At 39.6% G+C, this 22,685-nt stretch overlaps 1 protein-coding gene and 1 non-coding gene across 2 annotated transcripts; one reads left to right on the plus strand and one right to left on the minus strand.

Annotated features, from left to right (window-relative positions):
* Nucleotides 1–602: 602 nt before the first annotated feature.
* Nucleotides 603–21,685, plus strand: LOC126456932 (uncharacterized). Its single transcript, XM_050092865.1, has 3 exons — nucleotides 603–735; nucleotides 876–1,058; nucleotides 18,953–21,685. The coding sequence occupies exons 1-3, from the start codon at nucleotides 669–671 to the stop codon at nucleotides 19,171–19,173; spliced, it is 471 nt and encodes a 156-aa protein (XP_049948822.1). The 5' UTR covers nucleotides 603–668; the 3' UTR covers nucleotides 19,174–21,685.
* Nucleotides 14,120–14,194, minus strand: Trnat-ugu (transfer RNA threonine (anticodon UGU)). The gene has a single exon. It is a non-coding gene; the product is annotated as a tRNA-Thr (tRNA).
* Nucleotides 21,686–22,685: the final 1,000 nt, after the last annotated feature.

A 22,685-nucleotide genomic window follows, 5' to 3' on the forward strand; every position in this document is an offset into this window, starting at 1 on the left:
TATGTGTGCTTTTTAGTATAATAATCTTTATTTTGAGAAAGCCTACGCACAGTTGAGTCAAGCCCCTCCCAAAACAAATTCCTGGATGTGTCACTGCCAGCCGCTGACCGGAGTTTCGCGAATTGAATTGACGGACAGTGTGAAAACTCCTTAACGAGGCGGTGACGTGAAGCAACGGTCAGTGTGAATTGACCTTCGACACTTGTAGCAGGCAAATGAAATGACCTCGCATTCATTTCTTAAAAGCTTTAAGCCAAGGTCATTCCAGATATGAAATTCAAACTATGAAGATGGCTATGAGACGCATATGCTTAATAAATGGCGCTTCTGAACGGGATGTGCCTGTACTAGCGAAGTTAGTGGCATTTAAAATCTTCAGAGTGTTTAAGTACAAACTTCTTCCCCACCATAATCTCGTAACTGTCGACGTCTATGTATGTTAGCGGCTAAAATTCTGTCCTGTGTATCTGAATTCTCACTCAATGAATATTTCTATTCTACGCAGATCAACGGAGACACAAAAACAGCTCTATGGTAGAATCACTTGCGCAAGCTGGCGATAGTTCACAAGGCAAAGATAAAGCACGCTGCTGTATGTAAGTGCGCATGTTATCTATGCGTCAACAAGTGGGTGGTGGGTGTTGGCTGTTAGTTTGTATGTGGATACAATGTTGTCAAACATTACGCATTGTTTTTGGCTTATGTTTATCCTATTGGTGTTGTTCGTACCAGCAGGTTAGAGATAATTCAATGTGTGAATTTTCGTTAGGATTATTAATACTTTGTTGATAATCACTTCACAGATCAATCACCCCTCTCATTACATTGATCGTTTTTTCTAATGAATGGCTCAATTTTAAATACATACATTTCAGGCGAAGCTATACGATGTTACCAGTGTTCATCAGCCGAGGATCTGAAAGGAGAAGATAACTGTGGAGCATACAAAAAATTTGACAAGAGTCGTCATATCGCAGTTGATTGCGGCAGCGATGAATCTCATGTTCTTGGAACATTTTGTGTCAAGAAAACTCAGCAGGGTCCCAAAGGCTTCATATGTAAGTACACTGCACGTTGATATTGTCTGTTAAAATTTGCACCACACTATTAAGCATTTGTTTTCTCGCTTGAGTTCAAAACTGCAGATCACAAATACTCAATTTCTTGAATATCGCGTATACAGATAAACTTATGATTTACAATGGGATAGGAATCTTGTATAAAAAATAAAATCCGTGTGTGACATATCCATCTCAGTTCACAGTCTGATTGTGTTTCGAATTGTTTAAAAATAACTGTCATTTAGGAAACAAAACTTTTCTGAAAGTAATACGTTTCATTCTCATTTCGCCTGACAGATACTTGCGAGCATTCTTTAATAACCTATTTTTGGCGTGCCCGTACCGTTTCACCCACTGATTAACAGTTTGACCAAGCTCTGACAGATTAGTCCGGACATGAAAGTTGCCTGTTAAATAGTGCAGTTCAGTGAATAGTATGATTTTTTCGACAATTTAAACCTATATCATTGTCTTCTTCCAAATATTGTCACTGTTGTTAAACCCCATCATTAGTAGTTCTGCCAAATTTCGTTTGGAAATCAGAAAGAACACCATAACTTATATTAGAAAAAATAATGTTTTGTATCTATCATTGAACAGTACACTGATAATACTGGTATTTAATTTATGTACATGCTATTTTCTGGAAAGTATGTTGTGGTGACAGACTGATTTGTATCAAGGTCTAGGTTAGTTGACGAAGTGGTATCAAACGCCTCAGTTTATCCTTAGGCCTATTTGTTTACTTTCATTGCCATTAGATTAAGACCATCCTAGTACTAGATTCAGTAGGCCTACTTGTTTTTGGGGCAATTAATTTCTTGTTATATGGCATGAGAAAATATTATGAGCTAAATGTAGTGTTAATGGAAAGACCATTTCTTAGCACTGTGTGAAGGCAGTAGTAGGAGTTAACTTCCCATGTTTAATGATTTGTAATATTTAGCTGCCTGGTGTAAGCCTAACCCCAACATAAATTTCACTCTTGGAGTCTGATGTGAGCATAGGAGAGATGCTGTTCACTTGCTTTGTAGAACATGTTTATCACACTGGACATTACGTTGTTGTCTTCATAAGATTTCATACATTCTTATTTATCAGCCCAAACTTGAATGTTGAGCACACCACACCGCCACCTTCATGATCCTGCTTCACAGTTGTTGAACTTGTGTTGTAATGCTTATCCAGTGGTAACCAACCCAAGTATATGCTGCTTAGTTAGTTGTGGTGAAGTATCTACAGCTGTCACCTGCTAAGAAGTGTAAAAAGTGTGACAGCATGCTCTTTTAACTATCAGATATATTAAGGTTGCTTTACAGCTAACTCACAGATGGTTTGTTAGTATGTTATCATCTCTGCAATCTCAGTGACATTTATACCTAGGCTGCCGCATTTGTAGTTTTTACCTTGAGTACCTAAACAGATTTATGCTAGAATGAGATTTTCACTCTACAATGTAGTGTGCGCTGATATGAAACTTCCTGGCAGATTAAAACTGTGCGCTGGACCGAGACTTGAACTCGGGATCTTTGACTTTCATGGGCAAGTGTTCTACCATCTGAGCATCCCCAGCATGACTCACGCCCCGTCCTCACAGCTTTACTTCCACCAGTACCTCGTCTCCTACCTTCCAAACTTCACAGAAGCTCTCCTGCGAACCTTGCAGAACTAGGAATCCTCGAAGAAAGGATATTGTGGAGACATGGCTTAGCCACAGCCTGGGGGATGTTTCAAGAATGAGATTTTCACTGTGCAGTGGAGTGTGCACTAATATGAAACTTCTTGGTGGATTAAAACTGTGTGCTGGACCTAGACTGGAACTTGGGGCCTTTGCCTTTCACGAACAAGTGTCCTGCCATCTGAGCTACCCAAGCACGACTCATGCCGTTCAAGTCTCGGTCCGGCACACAGTTTTAATCTGCCAGGAAGTTTCAGATTTTTGTTAGATATAGTGTCTAAAAAGTGGGAGCAGTGTTTCTGTTGTATGCAGCTCCATTTTAGTCTGTGTACTCACGTTGGGGAGTGGGGATTGACTCCTCATCTAATCATCCTGAGTTAGTTTTTCCATTGTTTCTATAAATTGATTCATGTAAACACTAGAATGGATTCCTCTTGAAAAGAACACAGGTAATTCCCTTCTGTATCCTCATTGTACTCATGCTTCTTGTTGATGGACATTCTAGTTTGCTGACACACAGCTTTCATGTCGATTTTCTTGGTGAACCTGGTCTTCCTCAACCACAAGCCACCTTCCTCGATCTCCACCTCGAAGATGGCTACATCAGTACCACTGTCCATACCAAACCTACCAACCACCACCAATACCTCCACTTCGACAGCTGCCACCCATTCCATACCAAGAAATCCCTGCCAAACAGCCTAGCCACCCATGGCTATTTCATCTTTAGTGATAAGCAATCCCTCTTGAAATATACCAAGGGTCTTACTGAGGCCTTCACAGACCATAATTAACCTTCTAACATTGTACAGAAACAGATCTTACATGCCTTATATCACAAGTCACCCACCACCTTCCAAAGTCCCACTGTCGGGCCACAGAGGAGCATTCCTCTCATGACTTAGTACCACCTACGACTTGAGCAACTGAATCACCTTTTTTGCCAATGTTTCTACTACCTCTCGTCATGCCCTGAAATTAGAAATGCTCTACCAACTATCCACCCCACCTCTTCCACAGTGGTACTCCACCGTTCACTGAGCCTACACAATATCCTCACCTATCCCTACACAACCTTTGCTCCCAACCTTTTGCCTCATGGCCCATATCCCTGTAATAGACCTAGATGCAATAACTGTGCCATACATCCTCCCACCCCCCCATGAACCATGGAACTTGCCGTTGGTGGGGAGGCTTGCGTGCCTCAGCGATACAGATGGCCGTACTGTAGGTGCAACCACAACGGGGGGGTATCTGTTGAGAGGCCAGACAAACATGTGGTTCCTGAAGAGGGCAACAGCCTTTTCAGTAGTTGCAGAGGCAACAGTCTGGATGATTGACTGATCTGGCCTTGTAACATTAACCAAAACGGCCTTACTGTGCTGGTACTGCGAACGGCTGAAAGCAAGGGGAAACTACAGCCGTATTTTTTCCTGAGGACATGCAGCTTTACTGTGTGATTAAATGATGATGGCGTCCACTTGGGTAAAATATTCCGGAGGTAAAATAGTCCCCCATTTGGATCTCCGGGCAGGGACTACTCAAGAGGACGTCGTTATCAGGAGAAAGAAAACTGGCGTTCTACGGATCGGAGCGTGGAATGTCAGATCCATTAATCGGGCAGGTAGGTTAGAAAATTTAAAAAGGGAAATGGATAGGTTAAAGTTAGATATAGTGGGAATTAGTGAAATTCGGTGGCAGGAGGAACAAGACTTTTGGTCTGGTGATTACAGGGTTATAAATAGAAAATCAAATAGGAGTAATGCAGGAGTAGGTTTAATAATGAATAAAAAAATAGGAGTGCGGGTTAGCTACTACAAACAGCATAGTGAACGCATTATTGTGGCCAAGATAGACACAAAGCCCATGCCTACTACAGTAGTACAAGTTTATATGCCAACTAGCTCTGCAGATGATGAAGAAATAGATGAAATGGATGACGAGATAAAAGAAATTATTCAGGTAGTGAAGGGAGATGAAAATTTAATAGTCATGGGTGACTTGAATTCATCAGTAGGAAAAGGGAGAGAAGGAAACATAGTAGGTGAATATGGATTGGGCGGAAGAAATGAAAGAGGAAGCCGCCTTGTAGAATTTTGCACAGAGCATAACTTAATCATTACTAACACTTGGTTCAAGAGTCATAAAAGAAGGTTATATACCTGGAAGAATCCTGGAGATACTAAAAGGTATCAGATAGATTATACACTCCTGGAAATGGAAAAAAGAACACATTGACACCGGTGTGTCAGACCCACCATACTTGCTCCGGACACTGCGAGAGGGCTGTACAAGCAATGATCACACGCACGGCACAGCGGACACACCAGGAACTGCGGTGTTGGCCGTCGAATGGCGCTAGCTGCGCAGCATTTGTGCACCGCCGCCGTCAGTGTCAGCCAGTTTGCCGTGGCATACGGAGCTCCATCGCAGTCTTTAACACTGGTAGCATGCCGCGACAGCGTGGACGTGAACCGTATTTGCAGTTGACGGACTTTGAGCGAGGGCGTATAGTGGGCATGCGGGAGGCCGGGTGGATGTACCGCCGAATTGCTCAACACGTGGGGCGTGAGGTCTCCACAGTACATCGATGTTGTCGCCAGTGGTCGGCGGAAGGTGCACGTGCCCGTCGACCTGGGACCGGATCGCAGCGATGCACGGATGCACGCCAAGACCGTAGGATCCTACGCAGTGCCGTAGGGGACCGCACCGCCACTTCCCAGCAAATTAGGGACACTGTTGCTCCTGGGGTATCGGCGAGGACCATTCGCAACTGTCTCCATGAAGCTGGGCTACGGTCCCGCACACCGTTAGGCCGTCTTCCGCTCACGCCCCAACATCGTGCAGCCCGCCTCCAGTGGTGTCGCGACAGGCGTGAATGGAGGGACGAATGGAGACGTGTCGTCTTCAGCGATGAGAGTCGCTTCTGCCTTGGTGCCAATGATGGTCGTATGCGTGTTTGGCGCCGTGCAGGTGAGCGCCACAATCAGGACTGCATACGACCGAGGCACACAGGGCCAACACCCGTTATCATGGTGTGGGGAGCGATCTCCTACACTGGCCGTACACCACTGGTGATCGTCGAGGGGACACTGAATAGTGCACGGTACATCCAAACCGTCATCGAACCCATTGTTCTACCATTCCTAGACCGGCAAGGGAACTTGATGTTCCAACAGGACAATGCACGTCCGCATGTATCCCGTGCCACCCAACGTGCTCTAGAAGGTGTAAGTCAACTACCCTGGCCAGCAAGATCTCCGGATCTGTCCCCCATTGAGCATGTTTGGGACTGGATGAAGCGTCGTCTCACGCGGTCTGCACGTCCAGCACGAACGCTGGTCCAACTGAGGCGCCAGGTGAAAATGGCATGGCAAGCCATTCCACAGGACTACATCCAGCATTTCTACGATCGTCTCCATGGGAGAATAGCAGCCTGCATTGCTGCGAAAGGTGGATATACACTGTACTAGTGCCGACATTGTGCATGCTCTGTTGCCTGTGTCTATGTGCCTGTGGTTCTGTCAGTGTGATCATGTGATGTATCTGACCCCAGGAATGTGTCAATAAAGTTTCCCCTCCCTGGGACAATGAATTCACGGTGTTCTTATTTCAATTTCCAGGAGTGTATAATGGTAAGACAGAGATTTAGGAACCAGGTTTTAAATTGTAAGACATTTCCAGGGGCAGATGTGGATTCTGACCACAATCTATTGGTTATGAACTGCAGATTGAAACTGAAGAAACTGCAAAAAGGTGGGAATTTAAGGAGATGGGACCTGGATAAACTGAAAGAACCAGAGGTTGTAGAGAGTTTCAGGGAGAGCATAAAGGGAACAATTGACAGGAATGGGGGAAAGAAATACAGTAGAAGAAGAATGGGTAGCTCTGAGGGATGAAGTAGTGAAGGCAGCAGACGATCAAGTAGGTAAAAAGACGAGGGCTAATAGAAATCCTTGGGTAACAGAAGAAATATTGAATTTAATTGATGAAAGGAGAAAATATAAAAATGCTGTAAATGAAGCAGGCAAAAAGGAATACAAACGTCTTAAAAATGAGATCGACAGGAAGTGCAAAATGGCTAAGCACGGATGGCTAGAGGACAAATGTAAGGATGTAGAGGATTGTCTCACTAGGGGTAAGATAGATACTGCCTACAGGAAAATTAAAGAGACCTTTGGAGATAAGAGAACCACTTGTATGAATATCAAGAGCTCAGATGGCAACCCAGTTCTAAGCAAAGAAGGGAAGGCAGAAAGGTGGAAGGAGTATATAGAGGGTTTATACAAGGGCAATGTACTTGAGGACAATATTATGGAAATGGAAGAGGATGTAGATGAAGACGAAATGGGAGATAGGATACTGCGTGAAGAGTTTGACGGAGCACTGAAAGACCTGAGTCGAAACAAGGCCCCGGGAGTAGACAACATTCCATTAGAACTACTGATGGCCTTGGGAGAGCCAGTCATGACAAAACTCTACCATCTGGTGAGCAAGATGTATGAGACAGGCGAAATACCCTCAGACTTCAAGAAGAATATAATAATTCCAATCCCAAAGAAAGCAGGTGTTGACAGATGTGAAAATTACCAAACTATCAGTTTAATAAGTCACAGCTGCAAAATACTAACGCAAATTCTTTACAGACGAATGGAAAAACTGGTAGAAGCGTATCTCGGGGAAGATCAGTTTGGATTCCGTAGAAATGTTGGAACACGTGAGCAATACTAACCTTACGACTTATCTTAGAAGAAAGATTAAGAAAAGGCAAACCTACATTTCTAGCATTTGTAGACTTAGAGAAAGCTTTTGGCAATGTTAACTGGAATACTCTTTTTCAAGTTCTGAAGGTGGCAGGGGTAAAATACAGCGAGCGAAAGGCTATTTACAATTTGTACAGAGACCAGATGGCAGTTATAAGAGTCGAGGGGCATGAAAGGGAAGCAGTGGTTGGGGATGGAGTGAGACAGGGTTGTAGCCTCTCCCCGATGTTATTCAATCTGTATATTGAGCAAGCAGTAAAGGAAACAAAAGAAAAATTCGGAGTAGGTATTAAAATTCATGGAGAAGAAGTAAAAATTTTGAGGTTCGCCGATGACACTTAAAGTAGTAAAGGAGTTTCGCTATTTAGGGAGTAAAATAACTGATGATGGTTGAAGTAGAGAGGATATAAAATGTAGACTGGCAATGGCAAGGAAATCGTTTCTGAAGAAGAGAAATTTGTTAACATCGAGTATAGATTTAAGTGTCAGGAAGTCGTTTCTGAAAGTATTTGTATGGAGTGTAGTCATGTATGATAACTAGTTTGGACAAGAAGAGAATAGAAGCTTTCGAAATGTGGTGCTATAGAAGAATGCTGAAGATAAGGTGGGTAGATCACATAACTAATGAGGAGGTATTGAATAGAATTGGGGAGAAGAGGAGTTTGTGGCACAACTTGACAAGAAGAAGGGACCGGTTGGTAGGACATGTTCTGAGGCATCAAGGGATCACCAATTTAGTATTGGAGGGCAGCGTGGATGGTAAAAATCGTAGAGGGAGACCAAGAGATGAATACACTAAGCAGATTCAGAAGGACGTAGGTTGCAGTAAGTACTGGGAGATGAAGAAGCTTGCACAGGATAGAGTAGCATGGAGAGCTGCATCAAACCAGTCTCAGGACTGAAGACCACAACAACAACAACAATAACAACATCCTCCCACCACCACCTACTCCAGTCCAGTCACAAGCATCACCTGTCCTGTCAAAGGCAGGGCTACCTGTGAAAACAGTCATGTGATCTGCAAGTTAAGCTGCAACAACTGTGCTTCATTCTACATGTGCTTGACAACTAACAAGCTGTCTGTCCGCACGAATGGCCACCGACGAACGGTGGAGAAGAAACAGCTGGACAATCCAGTTGCTGAGTGAACCACCCAACACAGCGTTCTTAATTTTAATGACTGCTTTGCAGCTTGTACCAACTAGGTCCTTCCTACCAACACCAGCTCTTCTGAAGTGTATTAGTGGGAACTCTCCCTGCAATATGTCCTATGTTCCCGTAACTGGCCTGGTCTTGACGTTCATTAGTCATTGTTCTTCACCTATCCCCTGTCCGCCTCATTAGCTGAATGGTCAGTGCGTTGGGCCACACACGGGGGCCCAGGTTCGATTCCCGGTGGGGGTGGGAGATTTTCTTCCCTCAGGGACTGAGTGTTGTAATGTTCTCATCATCATTTCATCCCCATTGTCGACGCCAAGTTGCCCAGTGTGGTGTCGCACTCAATAAGACTGGCACTTGGTGGCTGAACTTCCTGCCTGGGAACTCCTGGCCACTGATGCCATGCGATCATTTCCATTTTTAGCTATCCCCTTCCGTGTTCCAACTCCACAGCCTTCTGTTCCACAAGCACATCCACAATCTTCTTACTTCCCTCCTTTTCCGCTGCTCCCGCCATCTATCTCCGAACTGCACCTAGCTGCTGTACTTGCCCTCCACCTCATACCTGTATTATGCTCCCACAAACAGCACTTGACCATCCCCCTCCCCACCCCTGACTCTTCCTTACCCCTATCACCCAGATTGTCTCTCCCATCACGCGCAGTTGCTCATAGTTTGGCCCCAGTTGCCAGAGGTAGTCGTGTGTGTGAACTGCATTTGCATGAATGTGTGTGGTTTATTTCGGAAGAATGCCTTCTGCCAAAAGTTTACATGTTTAGCAGACTTTTTGTTGTGTCTGTTTGCAACTCGGCATCTCTGCTACACGCTGAGTAGCAATCTATCCTTTCCATAATATGGTCATTATTGCATCCTGGAGTTTCTGTTGTTTCACATTGGCTTGAATGTCGTTTGTCTTCAGAGTTAACCCTTCATGTAAATATCTGCACTTTGTTGTTTTATGTTAGGTTCATACTGATAACACCAAATCGTGCCACCCATGATAATTTTTTCCAGCAAAGAATTGTCTGTTTTGCATGTCAATCAAGCCACAGCCTGCATCGTTGTTTTTGTTCAGGAGTCAACATGTGCAGGACAACTTTCCACTCACTTTTCCTATTAAACATTCTGGAGAATGTCTTGAACATTTCATTTAGAGATGTTGCTCCATTCCAATTTGCAACAACCTTGACACATTCCAACCATACATCCACTACTTACTGCTGCCTGCTCACAATTGACTGATAAGAGTCCACTTCTGTCGTTTACAGTTGTTACTTCAAGCTGCCACCATTGTTACTGCATTGACATCACATATGTGCCAGAAATAAAATCAGTCTTGGAAATTCTTGGCTGGACGGTGTAGAGCTTAGGTCAACCAAGGCTAGTCCTGTTATCTGTTTTCTTCAGTAAGAGCCAAGATTTGGCTGCTTCAACATTTTCTTGGTCTGCAGACTTTTGGTGGGTGTGTTTTGGTACAATGATGCCTAATGAGCAGTTCAGTATGAGTCATTGATGCAGTTTGTATAGAAGCTGTAAGAGCAATACTGGATGATAGTACTTCTGGGGATGTGGGTCTTTCCCAGGCTTTAGTATTGCCGCTATCTTTGCTTTTCTCCACGTCTTTGGGGGCCATTCCATGTCAAATCATCCAGAAATTTTAGGAAATGACACCCATCATCATGCAAATCTTCGAAATTTTGGGTAGTGGAAGTTTACCTACATATGTTCACGAAATGTTGCAGGTCAATTACTTTTCACTTATGATAAAAAGAAGTTGTGTAGATTCAGGAATCCAGTCTCTCATAGACAAGCGCCTTTATAATTTAAAAATGCTATAGTTCCCACAGTTTTTGCGGTGGAAGCTTGAATTTTTTTTTGTTTTAGTTAAAGAAGAAGGTTTATATTTTTATAGTTGTGCTTCTTATAATGAATATCCATCATCTGCAGCTCAGAAAATATTGTAAATAATTTCTTTTAAACAAAATCCATGCATGGACATAATAATTTTTTGAAGGTATTGTCCCCTCATACCTTTGAAAAATTTACAATATTATTATAAATACTCCATTATGTCACACTAAAAGAATAATTTTGTAGAAATAATGGGAAGTGTGAAAAACAATGTTATTGTAAAAGAAATATTGGAGTTCCTAATTCATGACTACCATGTCACCACTAAAAAATTTGGCTATACTGGATTTCCTTAGGAAATCATATCTGAGAACACTGTTTTATTGCCACTACATGTACTGCATCATCCAGTTCCTTTGTTTTGAGTTATGTGTTCACTGAGCATGCAGTTCTGAGCTCTTGTACTGAGTTGTATCCAGAGTCAGTTATTGGTTAAAAATTCAATTGTTGCAGTTTTTAACTATTCATTCCAAAACAAAAGTTAAGTCCCTTAATGTTACAAGAATAATGTGAACTACTTTTGTTATGAAACAATGGGATAGAATGATTTTTCATTATTTAATTACTTTTTAGGTTACGCCAATCATCTTTTTAATTATTTACAACAAATATTGGTTTTATGACTGAAGCAATATGGAAAGTACAAGTAAGCAGTGTTTTCTTGGACAATATCTGCAAGATATATGTGATAATGCCCTGACTTGTGTGAATGAACTGACCAGTGAAGAACAAGAACTTTTATTATGGCGAAGCAAGAGTCATTCATACTGTGATTTAAATGTTTCATGTGTGTGTGTGTTAAACACAAAGACAGGTACATGCGCAGATTCTCTCTACATAAGAAAATTTGCTGTGATCCCTTCAAGCACCATAAACCATCTGTTTCATCTGGATTGCATGAAATTAGTTTTGAAAAAGGCAAAGACCTTCAAAATGAGAGGCTTTAGCATTACCCTTGGGGAGAAAATGTGCCCAACCTGTATCAAACTTATTAATGAAAAATAAGCAAGTGACGACTCATCACCAGACTATATAAATGACAGTAATGTGAAGGTGCAGACACCTGAAAAATCTGTGCTTAATACTAGCTTGACTAGCTTAGGAGTATCTCCTGCAAAGCTGCATTCAGTTGCTCGGCATGGTCGGTATGCAGCAGCCAAACGAAAATTGGAATCAGCAGCTGGGGCTCTGCAACTAAAATTTCACATACATATCAAGTTGAGCTGGCTGCTGATGCAAGCACTATCCCTGACAGTGATTTAGCAGAACTGGAAGCAAAGGCAAAACATCTTGATGAACTCATGGACAAAATCAAACAGGAAATTGAATATGCAAATAATTGTGAAAAAATTCAGTTACGTACTCCTGTGCCGCCAACTTGATCTCGACAGAAAGTCAGTTCCAAATTTCCGGTTTCTGAATATCTGGTACGTTAAGCGAGAGCTCTTTTAATGGAGAAGGGTATTTTATCGATAACAGTGTATACTTGCAGGTTCATCAGGAACATATACCGTATGTGTATGCATTTACCACCAGAATGTTAAATTGATTCTAAATTCCATTTCTATTAAAGAAACATACCAAGTTCTAATTAAAATAATAACACGTGATATAAATAACTGAGGTTGTATGCTTAGTCTGTATGAAAAATGCCCCATCAGTTCATTGCTTAAACCCACTTAGAAAATGAAATAGAAGACTATGATCTTGATGAGATGGCTCAGTACAGTCAATGGGTAGCATCTGATAAAATGACTTTAAGTGTTCCAATCACTTCTCTATCAGAATTGCGTGACACACTAATTAAGAAAATTGAAAAACTTACTCCACACTCTTTTATTTCTAAATCAAAATCTGATTATCTGAAAATGAAAAGGGAAACACAAAATGAAGTTGAAAACACTTGCTGAAGGATTAGTGTTAATTTTAATGGAGTTCAGTAAAAATCTCAACTTCGTTGTTCAAGATGAAGTACAGGAGTACCATTGAAACAATGGCAGCTGCACTCTTCACACTGTCCATATATATTACAAAAAGGACAAACTGTCGCATGTGAAAAGCATTTGTATTGTTTCTGATGATGTAGAACATGATGTTGCCCAGGTGTACCAGACTTACGACTGTACTGAATTTTTGTAAATGTGGATTTCCAGAAATTCATCTTGCATTTGTTGAATATTTCACTGATGGTTGTTCTACACAATATCAAAAAATTGTAAGAATTTCAGAAATATCTGCTACCATGAACACAACTTCAACATAAAGTGCAGCTGGTCCATTATTGCTACCAGCCATGACAAATCTCCCTGCAATGGTATTGGTGGCACTGTTACAAGACTTGTAACAAAAACAAGTTTGCAAAGAGTTAATAAAGATCAAATACTTACAGCTTCACAGGTACTTGAATTCTGTCATGAGAACCTGCAAGGCATTTCAGTTCTCTTTGTTTCAAAAGATGAAATTGTACAAGTCAGACATTATCTCTCTCAGCGCTTCACAAGTGCAAAAACAGTTTATGGAACACGATCCATGCATCACATTGTACCAATATCACCAACCAAGATTGGAGAAAACAAAAGTCTGAGCTGTGATACGGGTTTTAGTATTGTGCATGTTTCTTAGATGCGCTTCTGCCACTAATGCCGGAATGCACTGTGCAGCCCAACTGCTATGTTGCATATGGATATGACTCTTCTTGATATTTGGGAATTGTTGAGAAGGTGAATTGTGAAGGAGGAGATGTTGCAGTAAGGTTAATGCATTCTCATGGACCATCCCCACCTTTTATTGGCCTGATAATGATGTTTGTGTTGTTTCTTTCTCTCATATTCCATGTGAAGTTGATATCACCACAGCAACAGGGCATACTTAATCTCTGAGCAAAGAGTCCTTAAAGTTGGTGGAAGAAAAGTGGTTCTCATAAAAATAATAATAATAATAAAAAATTCTAAGCATCAAAGTGTCTCGTCACATGTGTAATTCCGAATCAACTTGAATGCAGATTGGTGCCAGCATTTTGTGCAGTGTTGACAACATTGGCTTTTGACAAAATGGTTATGGCAGAAGAAAGAAAGTGTTCATATATCATGTAATGTACAAGTTTCCCAATATTTTATAATGTGTAATTTTGTTTCATATATTGCAATTTTTGTTCAGTTTGAATATTGTTATGTGTACATATGTTGTTAAAGCCTCTTTGGTAGTAATATAATTTTTTTCCCCAGTGTCGTTCATTTCTCAAAACTGATTTTTTGTGCGATGAAACTTTATTATTTGTAGAGCACTTTCTAATTTTTTCAGTGTTTTCCAGAGGGGGGGGGGGGGCGGGGGGGGGGGGCAATTGTCCAAAAATTTATTCTAATTTAACAATAAAATTATCTAAACTTTACAAAAATTTTGTTGGACAATTCTAACATGTTTTCAGAAACTACATGTCTGAAAGGATACTCAGGGAAAAAACAGTCAGCCTACTATTTTTTACAATGAAATGAACACCCTTAGCTGCTTACAGACATTGACATACGTCAACGGGGACAGATGAATATATGTGTCCCGACCGGGACTCGAACCCAGGATCTCCTGCTTACATGGCAGACGCTCTATCCATCTGAGCCACCGAGGACACAGAGGATAGTGCGACTGCAGGGATTTATGTCTAGCACGCCTCTGGCGAAACCCACATTCTCAATGTATTGTCCCATACTACATTCATAGTGCCCCCGCCCATTATACTCATTACTCGCGGCGTGTTGCCGATTCCCATAAGAGTTTGGGCACTGTTTGTGCATTCGCACAGAAGAAGAAGATGGTCAAGTGGCCGGTGAACCTTAACTATATGTATATATTATGATGGTATCTGTTCTTTCGGACATTTGAAAATTGGCTGCAGTTTTTAAACAAAAAATAGTATACTAAGATGGTATCTGTTCTTTCGGACATGTCCGAAAGAACAGATACCATCGGTGACCATGCAGCTCAGATGGATAGAGCGTCTGCCATGTAAGCAGGAGATCCCAGGTTCGAGTCCTGGTCGGGGCACACATTTTCATCTGTTCCCGTTGACGTATGTCAATGCCTGTAAGCAGCTAAGGGTGTTCATTTCATTGTAATTTCATTCTAACGAGCTGCATGGTCAACGATGGTGTTCTTTCAGACATGTCCGAAAGAACAGATACCATCTTAGTATACTATATTTTTTGTTTAAAAACTGCAGCCAATTTTCAAATTTTTCCAATTTGCTTTGAAGTAACGCATTGCATCGAACTTTCAGCAATTGCTACCAACAGAATGTATATAAAGCAATAAATATTGGCAAAAGTTCATGATACTAGAAACCAAAGCAGTACACAAGATCTAAGTTCACAACTGGATAATGGGTGTCATGGCCTGGATGACTTGACATGGAATGACCCTGGAATCTTGTATATTTTGGGGTAGTGGTTGACAAAGCCCAGACTCCATTGTTCGCTCCAGGACCAAAGTGTTTTATGTTTCACACAGATGTCATTCTCCCCGATTGCTTTTCTTTTTTCATTGAGGTTAGCCCTATGTTGAGTTCTTTTAAGGCAATTGCTACATTTTAGTTATTTGATGCTGGAAGTGGGCTCCTGCTGATTTTGGACTTCAGTCTCTCTTGTTGGATTTTCCAGTGAGTTGGTGTTACTTTGGATGATTTTTGACTACTTTAGGCTTACAGCTCTTCATCTTGTCTTTTCTGAACCATTATTTCCAATAGTGCTATTCCACTAAAACCTTAATATTGTGAGGTATTGGTAGCATTTATTGGTGTTTCACATGAATGTTTTGTGGAGTCTTCTGCAGGGCTTGAGTGAATAAAGAGTAACATAATCAAAAATAACTGTGTACGCATTCCATACAGAGTCAGTTCCATTTGTCAATGCCTCTGCTGTGTAATGCGGGCAGTACTGTTTAGGGGGACCTTACAGTTATAACACAATGAATTGCCTTCTCAGATAACCATTTAATAATTCTTTGAAAAACATAGTTTACTAACTCTTCTAGTGTTTTCTCTCTAGTGGAATTTATTATAACACTAGTATTGTGTACAAAAAGTACAAATTTTGCTTGTTGAATGTTAAGTGGTAGGTCATTCACATGTATAAGTAGTAGGAGGTGGACCCAGAATTGAACGCTGTGGGATTCCCTGTGCGATTTTACTCCAGTCACTAAAATTTTCTACAATTCCTACATTGTCTGAATTATTCAGTTTGTCAAGTACGATTCAAACCAGCTCTGTGTAAAGCCATCAGTTCCATAGAACTTCTAGTTTTTGAAGAAAGTATTCTGATCTACACAATCGAAGGCTTGGAGAGATCACAAAAAATACCAGCTGCTGATATATTATTATTTGAGATGTGTTTGTTAGATGAGTGAATGTATAAATAGCATTCTCAGTCGAGCAAGCTTTCTGGAAAGCAAGCTGTGATGTGCTAAGTAAATGGTCTCCACTTACGTGTTCGACCACTCTTGAATACATTATTTTTTCAAATATTTTGGAAAAAGATGTCAGTAAGGAAATTGACATTGTTTACTTAATACTTATTAAGTTGGAACAACTTTTCAGAATTCTATTTGAAATTTCATCAGCCCCACAATAACTTTCATTTTTTAGAATTTTTACAATTGTATTAATTTCAGTGAATGATATTGTATTAATTTCAGTGCTTAGTTTTGTGGAATGACATTTTTAATATTTTGTCTTGCTTCCTCAACTGAAATTTTTAATCCTGTATTTGCTGCTACATTTAGAAACTTATTGTTAAAAGTATTTGCAACTTGTCAATTATTAGTCATAACATAGTCATTTAGTTTAATTATTACTGAATCGTCTACACTGGCTGTCCTCTCTCCTATTTGACAATGTGTCATTGACACAAATTGACTGTGGAATACATTTTGACATAAGCATCTCTTCCTACGTATACCTCATTCCATATCAACCCTCTTGTTGTTGTTGTTGTTGTGGTCTTCAGTCCTGAGACTGGTTTGATGCAGCTCTCCATGCTACTCTATCCTGTGCAAGCTTCTTCATCTCCCAGTACCTACTGCAACCTACATCCTTCTGAATCTGCTTAGTGTATTCATCTCTTGGTCTCCCCCTATGATTTTTGCCCTCCACGCTGCCCTCCAATACTAAATTGGTGATCCCTTGATGCCTCAGAACATGTCCTACCAACCGATCCCTTCTTCTGGTCAAGTTGTGCCACAAACTTCTCTTCTCCCCAATCCTATTCAATACTTCCTCATTAGTTATGTGATCTACCCATCTAATCTTCAGCATTCTTCTGTAGCACCACATTTCAAAAGCTTCTATTCTCTTTTTGTCCAAACTATTTACCGTCCATGTTTCACTTCCATACATGGCCACACTCCATACAAATACTTTCAGAAATAACTTCCTGACACTTAAATCTATACTCGATGTTAACAAATTTCTCCTCTTCAGAAACACTTTCCTTGCCATTGCCAGTCTACATTTTATATCCTCTCTACTTCGTCCATCATCAGTTATTTTGCTCCCCAAATAGCAAAACTCCTTTACTACTTTAAGTGTCTCATTTCCTAATCTAATACCCTCAGCATCACCCGACTTAACTCGACTACATTCCATTATCCTCGTTTTGCTTTTGTTGATGTTCATCTTATATCCTCCCTTCAAGACACCATCCATTCCGTTCAACTGCTCTTCCAAGTCCTTTGCTGTCTCTGACAGAATTACAATGTCATCGGTGAACCTCAAAGTTTTTATTTCTTCTCCATGGATTTTAATACCTACTCCAAATTTTTCCTTTGTTCCCTTACTGCTTACTCAATATAGATTCAATAGAGATTGAATAACATCGGGGAGAGGCTACAACCCTGTCTTACTCCCTTCCCAACCACTGCTTCCCTTTCATGTCCCTCAACTCTTATAACTGCCATCTGGTTTCTGTACAAGTTGTAAATAGCCTTTCGCTCCCTGTATTTTACCCCTGCCACCTTTAGAATTTGAAAGAGAGTATTCCAGTCAACACTGTCAAAAGCTTTCTCTAAGTCTACAAATGCTAGAAACGTAGGTTTGCCTTTCCTTAATCTTTCTTCTAAGATAAGTCGTAAGGTCAGTATTGCCTCACGTGTTCCAGTATTTCTACGGAATCCAAACTGATCTTCCCCGAGGTTGGCTTCTACTAGTTTTCCATTCGTCTGTAAAGAATTCGTGTTAGTACTTTGCAGCTGTGCCTTATTAAACTTATTAAACCCTCTTAGCTTACTCTTAAAACATTGTATTCTGTTCATATTAATAAGCCTCACTGCTTTGTATGAACCAGCCTCCCAAGTTGAAAGGTCCCATATTGTTTATTTCCATTAATTGTACATCATGATAAGGTAGCCCGTTAGCAGTTGGGTACACACTAATTGTTTCAACCTGAGCATTGTCTATAAAAATGTGGTCTATCCGTGATCTGCTTTTTTGCTGCACATAAGTGATTACTGAAATTAGATTGAAACACCCAAATAGTAATTCTGTTCATTTTTCCTATCCATATCTTTTAAGAAATCCACATTGAAGTCCCCACAAGTTACTAACTGTTTATTCTTGCTTGACATGTAGCTCAATAATGCATCTAGATTCCTCATAGATATCTAAAGTTTCCTTGCAATCTGTAGACAGTTACAATTATCATAGAAGTATTCTGCAGTAACAACTCATAAGAACATGCTTCTACATTTCAATCAACACAAAAACTATTTGTTTCTATATTTTTCACCAGCTTTACATACTTTGCAACTCCTTTCTCAAAGTTAACTCAACACAAAAATGATGCTAATCTATAATCCTTCATAACTTATTCCACCATTGGCCACAATCTACAATTGTTTGCAGTTTGTGCCTTTAATTGCTGGTTCTTCAAACTTTTTAAGCAGGCATTCACAGGATACTTTCTGTCTACCTTCAGACGTTTGCCACTTCAGTTTTGTATGTGCAGCTCTGAATTATGAGGCGAGTAGACCTAATGGACTATCAAAAATATGGGCAAATATGTTATTGACATTTCTGTATTTTCCAGTCAGGTTCAGGTTTATGTTAAAGGTACAACTGCTAAGTATTTATTAAGAAATTTAAAAGTACATAACATGTTTCAAAACTTTAGTCATTTGCTGCTGCTTCTGTTTAACAGAATCTTGCCATTGTTCCAAAACTCTTAGTATTTAGAACACAGCATAGTCTGCAATTCAAGTCTCTCACATGTCTTTTTGTATTTATTTACAATCTCTTTTTATCTTTGTATGTGTTTTGTATTGTTAATGAGCACTATTTCCGTCATGAGTGAACCACATGTAAAACACATAGTATGTGAAACTTTCATGTGCATTTTCAGGGGATGGGCGATGGCGTCAGGTTATCCGTCAGTGTGCGTCTGTGGCAACTTATGGAGTGACTGGAGTATGCAACTGGGGTGTCTATGACAATGGTGTGTACTGGGAAGAATGTTACTGCTCTGAGGATGGATGCAATTTAGCACCATCATCAAAAATATCAAAGCCGTTGCTTATGATCTTATCCACTGTCGCATTGTTGACTTACATGTGGCTTCAGTGAAGCTTTTCCATGTACCTCACATTTAAATATGTGGACAGGATCTTGTTATTGAGAGTTGAATCTCAGAATCAGCAAGTAGCCTGTTACACATTTGCCAGTATTTTATAAGGATTTTTGGTTCCAGTCAACTGTATTGGTAATATGGAAAGTGGCATCCTAGAAAGCATTCATGCACAGTTGATGTAGTAGAACCATTGCAAATTGTTGTAAAGTTTGTAAATATACTTTTTGTTTAAGTTTTATGGGTGACATAGCACTATCAAGCTGTATTTTGTATTTATATTTTAGGGCAGCTGAAGACAGAATTATGTTTGTAGATGATATGAAGTTACTCATTCCCTTAGGCAGGGGACCAGATGATTTAGTCAATGAACAATTCAATATGTATTTAGGTTCTAGAAACTAATGTATTACCTGAAGGTTTTAATGTTCATACATTTGTATTCAATTGCTCCATCTTAAATTTTGTGCTGTGTTATGAAAATATTTAATGGTGGTCACATAATTTTTAACCGTTCATTGACAAATGAGATAAGTTTCTCTTATGAAATAACTGAAAATGACGATTAGTTGTTCTGGTTAGCCACTGCCTATCCGTCCACTTCCTAGTATATATTAGTTAAATTTGTAGTTGGGCCTGCTGATGATTGTCCAGCTATAATCATGGTATACCTCACTGACTACTCATTTCCCCATAAATGAGTAGTAACGTACGATTCAGACTTTACAGACATATTTTTTCACATTCCAGAGACTGATGATATAGTTGTCATTTCAGCCCATGATTTCGCTGTTATTTGCAGTTGCCACTGCCAGAGGCATGTCATAAGTTAGCAGACTTTTTTATATTGAGTGTGAATACCATGTTGTTTAGGTGTCAAACACATTGTTATTTCCTTAAGGCAGCTGTTTTGTTTGTGTCATGTGTCTTACAAAATACAAGGGGCTATAATGGACTACCCGTGTAACCTATCCAAGTGAATGATGTGCCTGATATAACACTGGGACGTTCTCAAATTATTTTTTCCATGTGCTAGTAGTGCTGAACAGTTAAAACTGAATGTCTTTCTGTCTTGTACATTTACTTTCTTGTCCTCTGAAAGAGAATTATTCTATCTATGAGACATTATTGCTTTACATTTATGCTGAGTATTCATATAGCTTTCAGTCTCTCTTATGAAGCACAACTTGCCAGTGTACTGCCTTCATCACCAGGCACCCACTTCACTTGGTTGCACTGTAGTAAACTAAAAATCATATCTGAAAAAAAATTAAAAATGTGGTTTTTGTAAAGAAAACATAAATATTTTTTGGTACTGAACTCTAATACAGCAAGTGATAAAATTACGTGGTACATGAAAATATACTGTAATGCCCATGAATAAATTGAATACCAAAATTGGGATGCCATTTCAGTCAAAAGATGATCTGACAATACTTTTACTGAATATGCTGTGACATGTAGCATTATCTTTCTGCTCAAACTTCATACTTAAATCCATTAGTTTCCCAGATGTAAGATTATTAGTTATACTCATTGACAGTTTCTCACTCCAAAAACGCAGTCTGGCAAAATGCACATTATTAAAATGAGTATAGAGGACATCAGATAAAAAAAAGCCTTACTCAGCTACTTTGCTTTGTGAAGGATTATTTGATTCCAGTCACTCTGTAATATTGTGACATTGTGTACAACAGACTCAAAAGAGGTGGATGCATGTCAACCTTGTTAAGTAACAACAACTAGCCTGGTTTTTACCTCAGTCACTGTGCAGCTGCACAAATTAATAAAAATTTGAAAATACTTACTATATTTGGCATTGCAAAACATGCTTGTACTGTTGTTTTTATGTTGTAGGTTTATTTGCATGTGAATCATATGTTTCAGTATTTTGGAATTTCTGACAAAAAATTACATTACATTTAAACTTAGTTTAAGATTATGTCAAAATATGAAGTTTATCATGTTAGATGGAATTTTTATTTTCTTTCACTACTTATATTCTGCATAACTCATCTAATGCAGTAAACATTAATTTTATTGTAATTTAACATAATTTCAATTTTTCTAGATTCATTTCCTTAAAGTGGTTTTACAAATTTACATTAGACGATCACTAGTTTGTGGCATGTTGATGAGAACTGCTTTCCTGCTCAAACAATCTGATGCCCTTATTTGCTAAGATACTTTAAATGATCTGTGTTTTATGTGTAAGAGTTGACATAAAATTAATGACTGTGTAGGAAAGTGGTTACTATGTGATACTAATATTACATTTTTCCGTCCGTTCATGAAGGTAGATCTGTACAGGAAAGTGGTTCTATATGAAACTAATATTACATTTTTCCGTCCGTTCACGAAGGTACATCTGTCGACATTGTGAAAAAAAAGTATTTTCTTTATAAAAGAATGAATACTTCTTACAGTTTGTATCAATATTAGCAGTTAAGTGTTTTACACATATTTTTATATATTTTTTCTATAAGAAAATAAATATTTTCCAAACACATACTTTGTTTTGTGATAACAAAACCTGAGCGAGCCCTAAAATATCCCTTTCTGCCATTCTTGTTGTATTGCTCTCATTTTGCATATTGTAATATCAAGTTATCTTAGTAGAAAGATTAAGGAAAGGCAAACCTACGTTTCTAGCATTTGTAGACTTAGAGAAAGCTTTTGACAATGTTGACTGGAATACTCTCTTTCAAATTCTGAAGACGGCAGGGGAAAATACAGGGAGCAAAAGGCTATTTACAATTTGTACAGAAACCAGATGGCAGTTATAAGAGTCGAGGGACATGAAAGGGAAGCAGCGGTTGGGAAGGGAGTGAGACAGGGTTGTAGCCTCTCCCTGATGTTATTCAATCTGTATATTGAGCAAGCAGTAAAGGAAACAAAAGAAAAATTCGGAGTAGGTATTAAAATCCATGGAGAAGAAATAAAAACTTTGAGGTTCGCCGATGACATTGTAATTCTGTCACAGACAGCAAAGGACTTGGAAGAGCAGTTGAACGGAATGGACAGTGTCTTGATAGGAGGATATAAGATGAACATCAACAAAAGCAAAACGAGGATCATGGAATGTAGTCGAATTAAGTCGGGTGATGCTGAGGGAATTAGATTAGGAAATGAGACACTTAAAGTAGTAAAGGAGTTTTGCTATTTGGGGAGCAAAATAACTGATGATGGTCGAAGTAAGAGAGGATATAAAATGTAGACTGGCAATGGCAAGGAAAGCGTTTCTGAAGAAGAGAAATTTGTTAACATCGAGTATAGATTTAAGTGGCAGGAAGTCGTTTCTGAAAGTATTTGTATGGAGGGTAGCCATGTATGGAAGTGAAACATGGACGATAAATAGTTTGGACAAGAAGAGAATAGAAGCTTTCGAACGAATGTGGTGCTACAGAAGAATGCTGAAGATTAGATGGGTAGATCACATAACTAATGAGGAGGTATTGAATAGAATTGGGGAGAAGAGGAGTTTGTGGCGCAACTTGACAAGAAGAAGGGA

The sequence above is a fragment of the Schistocerca serialis genome, chromosome 2 (assembly GCF_023864345.2).
Source record: "Schistocerca serialis cubense isolate TAMUIC-IGC-003099 chromosome 2, iqSchSeri2.2, whole genome shotgun sequence".
Taxonomy (NCBI): Eukaryota; Metazoa; Arthropoda; class Insecta; order Orthoptera; family Acrididae; genus Schistocerca; species Schistocerca serialis.

Bases quoted from the DNA above. Each gene is read 5' to 3' on its own strand.
- LOC126456932 (XM_050092865.1), top strand. From the start codon at position 669: ATGTTGTCAAACATTACGCATTGTTTTTGGCTTATGTTTATCCTATTG. The intron at 736-875 runs GTTAGAGATAAT...CATACATTTCAG, and splicing joins GGTGTTGTTCGTACCAGCAG to GCGAAGCTATACGATGTTAC. The intron at 1,059-18,952 runs GTAAGTACACTG...GTGCATTTTCAG, and splicing joins GGGTCCCAAAGGCTTCATAT to GGGATGGGCGATGGCGTCAG.